At 30.9% G+C, this 7,394-nt stretch overlaps 2 protein-coding genes across 4 annotated transcripts; one reads left to right on the top strand and one right to left on the bottom strand.

Moving 5' to 3' along the window:
• The first annotated feature begins 271 nt into the window (after positions 1–271).
• On the top strand, positions 272–3,393 carry Galt (Galactose-1-phosphate uridylyltransferase). 3 transcript variants are annotated; one of them, XM_077411316.1, is made up of 8 exons: positions 272–829; positions 897–954; positions 1,391–1,471; positions 1,545–1,714; positions 2,096–2,301; positions 2,374–2,602; positions 2,736–2,952; positions 3,051–3,393. In XM_077411316.1, exons 2-8 carry the CDS (start codon positions 942–944, stop codon positions 3,296–3,298), a joined length of 1,164 nt encoding a protein of 387 aa, XP_077267442.1. In that variant the 5' UTR covers positions 272–829; positions 897–941; the 3' UTR covers positions 3,299–3,393. The 3 variants fall into 3 exon arrangements, with proteins under 3 accessions (XP_077267442.1, XP_077267441.1, XP_077267443.1); XM_077411315.1 differs by having other exon boundaries at positions 273–954; XM_077411317.1 differs by having other exon boundaries at positions 275–954; positions 1,391–1,467.
• On the bottom strand, positions 3,349–6,000 carry Uba4 (Ubiquitin-like activating enzyme 4). The gene is made up of 6 exons (XM_077411314.1): positions 5,860–6,000; positions 5,353–5,624; positions 4,918–5,131; positions 4,486–4,787; positions 3,920–4,387; positions 3,349–3,831 (listed from the first exon to the last, which is right to left on the bottom strand). The coding sequence occupies exons 2-6, from the start codon at positions 5,549–5,551 to the stop codon at positions 3,680–3,682; spliced, it is 1,335 nt and encodes a 444-aa protein (XP_077267440.1). The 5' UTR covers positions 5,552–5,624; positions 5,860–6,000; the 3' UTR covers positions 3,349–3,679.
• Positions 6,001–7,394: the final 1,394 nt, after the last annotated feature.

The raw sequence follows: 7,394 nt of genomic DNA on the forward strand, positions 1-7,394 counted from the left end.
TTTTATAAAATTGAAATTTATAAATATAAAAGCTATAAATACAATTAAATAATATTTATAAACATAAAAATTGACATATTTAGAAATGTAATGTACAAAAATCCAATCTTGGCCAATATACGCTTTAAAAAAAAATTCTTACATTTCAATTCTTACAATTCTAAAAATTAAGTTTAGCGTAATATTTAAATTTGCATAATAATAATGAAATATTAACTGCTGAGGAAAAATTACAGTTCATAGTTTTTTTACTCTTATTTAATTTATATTTTATTTAATGCATATAACGTAGTTGTATATTATTACTTAATAAAATTGCGAGAAGGTGGTGATCGATATATCGATAACGTGCTTCAGTCGCTATGTGTTTCCTGCGATATATCGTCTTACATTTGATGACTTCGGAGATAAAATGGTGTGAAGAAAGAATACGTATATATGTATATATTTGTAGAATTTTTATATTAAAATTTTTTGTTGTTCAATAACGTAAAGAGATTAAGAGAGCAGAGAATTATATATTTAGTAAAAAATTTAGACAATTGTTCTGTCGGTTGAATCAACCGCGCTGTTTTCATTTCAATATCAAAATTTGTTGATCGAGAGAACTGCTCATGCAAAATTTCTACCTATATAATTCATCTTCTTTAATCTAATCCTTTTTCTCTAACTTGTCAAGTGGGGAACTTCCCCACAATAAAAAATTAATAATTATGTATCCCCTCTCCTTTCGTAAACTTCGACTCGAGTTTTATCTAGCTCCGCTGACGTAAGGTGACGTAAGACGTAAGGTTAGATGCGCTCATTTGCCTGTTATCGCCGCAAAAATGTAAGTAGTTCACGTAAACACGAGGGAAGAGCAGTATCGACATACATTCATTAATCGTCAATCATAGCGGCAAAATTTGTGAAGCAATCGTTCAACGAGCTTTTATCCACAAATGTCGGCAAAAGGTAAGTGACTGCAACGTTAAGTTGTAAATATAAACATTATCGTTATCATTTTAAATGTGAATTCTAACAGCAGTATCATATGCTGTGTCGAGAATTTTTCTCTTTTTTTCCCCTCCAAGAAACAAGCACATTTTTTTCTGTTAATAACGAAATTTTTTTTTGTTAAATAAATAATATAAAATAAAGATGGTATTACGATAATATTCTGTATTATATATAAATATTGCATATTTAGTGTAAGACGTTATGCAGAGAAAGAATTATGTAATGAAATACCTAGAGTGATAAACAGAATCTAATCTGTCGTATGATATTGCGCAGCTTTAGCGTGAATTTTGATATATAAGTACATCATATTTCTCGTAACTTTCTTCTTTTTTACAATATCAGAAATATCTTAAAGAATGATTCGTCTAATTCTATGAATTTACGATAGGTGATGGGTCACGGGACACACAAACGGGAACAAAAGATGTACCAAAAGATAACGCTACATCATCGGCGTTTGATCCAGTCGGTTAGATATATAATAGTATTTTCCAATATATGTCTAACAACAGTTTTCTTAATGGGATTTAATTGTCTTGCAGAACATCAACATATAAGATATAATCCATTAAAAGGAGAATGGTTGCTGGTATCGCCACATCGTATGAAGCGACCTTGGGGAGGTCAAATAGAACCCAGTACGGATGAGGAGCTTCCAGATTACGATCCCAAAAATCCTCTTTGTCCAGGAAATGTTAGAGCTAGTGGAGAAGTCAGTCGATTATTCATATTTTGTCTGACATACACAAATAACGTTTCACTATTTCGATTTCTATAATTGGAAATATCAAAATTCTTGACTTTATACGATAAAAGGATTTTGCCGTGTTTTTTATTTCAGTATTACGCTGTCGCCTACATTTCTATTCATATTATATTATTTTTCATTTTTTTACAAGAAATTTTTCTAACAAAACAAAATAATTTTGTATGTTTGATAATATACTAAAGATTTCTAGGGCGTCTTTTTGATCAAATCCACTCTATTGTTATATTAATGCATGAATTAACAGCTTTCTGAAAATGTAAACTAAAGTTTAACATTTTATTTTATTGCTATTAGATCATTCAAGATTGCTGTTTTACATTATAGATAACTCCAGTGTACCAAAATACGTTCTCGTTCGTAAATGACTTTCCTGCTTTATTAGAATCGGTGCCAGATCCACCGAAACCGGATGACGAATTGTTTCAAATGGGATCCGCTAAAGGTACCTGCAAAGTGATGTGCTTTCATCCAAAGTCGAATGTAACAATAGCGTTGATGAAGATTCACGAGATCAAGGAAGTGATTAAACAGTGAGTAACATTTTATAAGTATGTATCAGACACTTGTCACTTTTGAAAGATAAACATTGTAAAACGTAATAGGTGGATCTTCGAGATATTGGAGTTGGGTGAGAAGTGGACCTGGGTCCAGATATTTGAAAATAGAGGCGCTTTGATGGGCTGTAGCAATGCACATCCTCACTGTCAAATATGGTCTAGTTCGTTTTTACCGAATGAAATCAGAATAAAGGACGGATATCTCAGTGATTACTACAAGCGTAACAAGAAACCTCTTCTCATTGATTACATGCAGAAAGAAGTTATTAAAAAAGTTAATATTTCATAAAAAGTATTAAAAACAATATTTTGATGCATATAAAAAAGTTCAAAGGGGATAACGATTTATCTTTAGCATCCAAAATTTTTTTATGCGGTTTTAACTAAGCTATTATATGAATTTACAGGATCGGATTGTAATAGAGAATAGCGATTGGATAGTTGTGGTACCGTTCTGGGCAGTTTGGCCATATGAAACTATGGTATTACCAAAAAAACAAGTGACTAGAATGCAAGATTTGTCCGGTAGCCAACAAGAATCTCTAGCTGTTATCATGAAGAGATTATGTACAAAATATGATAATCTTTTTCAATGCCCTTTTCCATATTCGATGGGATGGCACGGTAAAGAATAATGATTATCAGATATTCTATTTATTGTCTCCACGTACCATTTCAATCTAGTATAGTTTATAATTACTGATTCATTGACGTGATTAAAGGTGCTCCGATGGGTCCATATCAGCACCACGACTATCCATACTGGACTTTTCATGGGATATACTTACCACCTTTATTACGATCAGCTACCATAAAGAAGCACATGGTTGGCTATGAGCTTCTAGCCCAAGCACAGAGAGACCTAACACCAGAACAAGCGGCAGAAAAATTGAGAAATTTATCAGATTCTCATTATAAGCATCCGGAAACTAGTCTAACTGTGGAGGAAATAGAAAAATACTCGAATTAAGTGTATACATGTAAATAAGATGTATAAGATATATATTTTCGATAGTCATATATATATAAATTTATGAATTTAATATAAATTTTTATATTACATTATCTTGATGGTGATTTTATTCAGTAAAAGGTATACTAAACAAACGTATCACATCAAAATGCATGACCTTCGTTTAATATATTAATATTTAGGAATAGATAAATAAAGAAACGCTCGTATGTCAAAATAAATAGGAATAAAGGCCACCAATCGAGCAAACACGTAGATGTCAATTTAAAGTAAATTTAATAAACATACTTATATACAACGGAACGTTGCAACCGCACAGGGTCTTCTTCTTTAAATTGACATCTACGTGTTTGCTCGATTGTTGGCCTTTATTCCTATTTAATATTTAGGAAATTTTGGATCAATCTTGTTGCTCCAAGCATGGATACCTCCAATTATGTCTCTTATTTTTAAAGTATCTTCGGCAAACATCTTGTTCAAATACTGAGCTGCCTTTTGCGAATCATTACCACGTCTGCATAGAAGATACACTGAAAGAATAAATACAGTCTAAGATTAATTCTATTAATCGCAAAAAATAATCTAAAGAATAGTAATGTAGATATAAATATATCGTACAGTCTACTGAACGATGTTCTTCTTGCGCTTTTTTTATATTGTCGTTTATTAATTGTAAATTATAATCCTTGCTAAGTTGCGGGAGAGGAATGTTAATGGAATTCTGTAAGTGGCAGATTTGATATTCTTCAGGGGAACGTACATCGATCAATATGTGAGGTTTTGAATCGATTTTCACGATCTGATTATATTCCTCAACCGATATTCTTTCTTCTTTCCTCAGTAAATTTAAATTAGGATCTTTGTCATTAGCTTTTGCGCCACAAAATTTTTCATAGTCTATTAATTCATGTATAGCACGATGTTCCCCGCAAATCGCACAATCCGTCATCTTTGGGCGTAAGCGTACATTGTGGAATTTAGTTTCCATTCCATCAAACAACAAAAGTCGTCCCGAAATTACATCGGGCATATCAAGTATAATTTTCAACGTTTCCAGTGCTTGCAGCACGCCAATCGTACCCACGACTGGTATCCGACAATGAGAAAAACCAAGAAAAATAATATTATAATACATATTTGACTATAAATTGAAATACATACAGAAATTGGTGAAAGAGCTTTACCTGCACCAAGAACACCTCCATCTCCACAATTTGTTACAGTTTCCGGTGGTGGTGGTTTAGGAAATATACATCTGTAGCAAGGGCCATTCTTGTAATTAAATACTGATAAATGCCCTTCAAATCTTAGTGCTGATCCAGAAACCAGTGGTTTGCCACTCAAAACACACGCGTCATTCAACAAATAACGAGTAGCTGCATTATCCGTAGCATCTATTACAATATCGTAATTCCTTATGATATCCAAAGCATTTTTACTATCTAGTTGAATTTTATATGGAGTGACTTTTACAAAACTATTTAACCTACAGGAATAAGAGTACGAAAAAAATTAGATAATTATGTGTGTTTAAAAAAACTTAGTTATGTCCGCAAAACAGTACCATTTTCGTCTAATTTTAATCAATATACTATTAATTTATAATGCTGTTATACCGATTAAGACTTTCCGCTGCTGCAATCACTTTCGCGGTGCCGATGCTTGTTTCCGGGTACAAAAATTGTCTATGAAGATTGTTTATTTCAACATCGTCATAGTCTACTATGCCTATGTGGCCGACGCCAGCGCACGTCAAATATAACGCCGAGGGACAACCAAGACCACCAGCTCCCACAATAAGTACAGAACTGTCCTTTATCTTCTTTTGACCTAAAAAAATCAGAATCCATCAGAAGGAAAGGATTGCATATATTACCTTCTTCCATAACGTATGTATAAAAGTGTTACCAATATTTTTATATATACTAGGTTTCGTGATTTATTACAAGATTGGTACGATAGTAGATTTTATCAAGTAGCTCAGATTATGCAACTTTTCTTTTTATACGTGTTATAAGAAAAATTTTATACATACAAATTTCATCACATACCTTTCACGCCAACCTCTGTCAAAAAGAGCTGCCGGCTGTATCTACAAATTTCGTCATTGTTCAAACCGTGTTCTTGCACGACCTGCTTCTTGCGTCGCAAACAAGCTAGTTCAGCCTCTTTCGTGTGCAGCAATTCACGCAACTTCGTAATTTCTGCTACTAATTCATCCTCACGCGTGTCCGCCAATAGGTTGTCCATTGTATAATCACAGAAGATTCAGAATGATTCAGATCTTATTCCTTTTTTTAGATAAACTTCTCGAACCTTATTTCTATAAAAATCGAAGATAATAATTATTAACGATGTAAAATTAATCAAAAATATCAGTAATATATAATTCTAGGAAAATATTTAAAATAAACATTTTGGAGCAAAGTGCACTCATTCCTATATTATTCGATTAAAATAAAATATGAAAAGTTAAAATCGTAATTTGACATTATAAACAAAACAATACACATGTATAGGTTTTTGTTTACATTAGTTAAATTAAACCTCCCACTTACTAATAATCTTTCGACGCAATTCGTCCAGATTTAGTTGTAAAAAAAATAATTCTTTCTGTAAAGTTTTGATTGTTAAAAGCGACGTGTGTTTTGAGGTTAAAATATCTGTTTTATCTATCAGCTGTTTCAACGCGTGAGAGAACCTCGCACGTGCGCTGTAACGCGAGTTTTTGCCGCCAGAATTTAAAGATGGCAGATTATTATTTGAATGCGATACATTATGCAGCAAATTGCTAAATTATAGTGTTGTTGGAGAATTCACATATAGTTATGATAGTTTATTATTATTTTATATATAGCACTTTACAGATATTTTATGTATAATACTTTTAGAATGTATCAGGTAGTGTATCTTAAAAGTAAGTATTTTATTTAAGAACTGTAAATATTATATTAAAAAAAATAAAAAGTTAGGAAAAAGAATATACATATATATGATATCAAATTAATGTCATCTGTTATTAATTTAGAAAAATTGGTTATTGTACTAAACATTATTAGTTTTATTAATAAATAGTATTGGAATTTATTCCAAAGTGCTGTGTTAATTTTCTTTTATAGCCAGAATTAAGCAATTTTCCGACATTATATGTACGTGTATATGTATAGTAAAACTTCATTGAGATATATAGCTAGGATATAAAGAATATCTAGTGCAATTTCCTTGTAAAAAACGGTTGATAAAAAAAATGGAAAATAAAAATCGACAAAAATTTAATCTGCAGACTTCCTGAAATTCAAAATTAGGCATCGATTTGAAAATAATCTAATTCTTTTCTATTCTTTTTTCGATTGTTCCATGAACGAATTTGTAAATAACTTTTTAATAAAAACTAAAATTTTATAGTAAATTTAGTTACTATATGTTTCATTATACAGCAGAGAAGGAACTAAAGATTATTCCGAATTAATTGTTCATGAAGAATGCGAAATGATAGGTACTATAAGTACAGAGTAATAGGAAGAAACATCAGTAGCAGGAAATCCAAATAATTTTACAAATTGTTAATTTCTGAAGATCAAAAATTCGAATTTGCAGCATATAAATTTGCGTCGTTTTTTAAATTTGTTTACTTTTTCGTAGGAATAATAATAAATGCAGTTTTAACAGAAACTTTTCGATTCTCGATCACACGATACTTCTTCCTTTCCTGATAATTAAACGTAAAACCGTTGCATACAAAGCTTTATTTATGTATGCAAATTACATCTTTCAGAAATATGTTATATTAGATTAAATAATTAATTAAATAGTAACTTAATTCGAGGGATTAAACGAATCAATTACAACAATAAATTACTAAACAATAATAATAAATAATGGAAATAAATTATGCTTTAAAGCTATTATAATAACAGTTTTTAACCGTGTGACAGATTGACAGATAATCAAAGGGGAATTTAAGAATTTGTTTTGAGGCGATAGTCACAGGGAATTATATAAACCTTAAATAAATCATTTATCATTGCTATTTTCGAATATTAACAAATACTAAGAAATACTTGGAATATTGTATCAATTACCAAAATTAAAA

Source organism: Temnothorax americanus, unplaced genomic scaffold (genome assembly GCF_048541705.1).
Source record: "Temnothorax americanus isolate GAGA-0224 unplaced genomic scaffold, ASM4854170v1 Scaffold3, whole genome shotgun sequence".
NCBI lineage: Eukaryota > Metazoa > Arthropoda > Insecta > Hymenoptera > Formicidae > Temnothorax > Temnothorax americanus.

Excerpts from the sequence above, each read along its gene's own strand:
- Galt (XM_077411316.1), top strand. Across the intron at positions 1,715-2,095 it reads ATGTTAGAGCTAGTGGAGAA|ATAACTCCAGTGTACCAAAA; the intron begins GTCAGTCGATTA and ends TTTACATTATAG. Across the intron at positions 2,603-2,735 it reads AGAAAGAAGTTATTAAAAAA|GATCGGATTGTAATAGAGAA; the intron begins GTTAATATTTCA and ends ATGAATTTACAG.
- Uba4 (XM_077411314.1), bottom strand. The coding sequence starts at position 5,551 with ATGGACAACCTATTGGCGGACACGCGTGAGGATGAATTAGTAGCAGAA. Across the intron at positions 4,788-4,917 it reads GCAGCGGAAAGTCTTAATCG|GTTAAATAGTTTTGTAAAAG; the intron begins GTATAACAGCAT and ends TTATTCCTGTAG. Across the intron at positions 3,832-3,919 it reads AGAACATCGTTCAGTAGACT|TGTATCTTCTATGCAGACGT; the intron begins GTACGATATATT and ends TTATTCTTTCAG.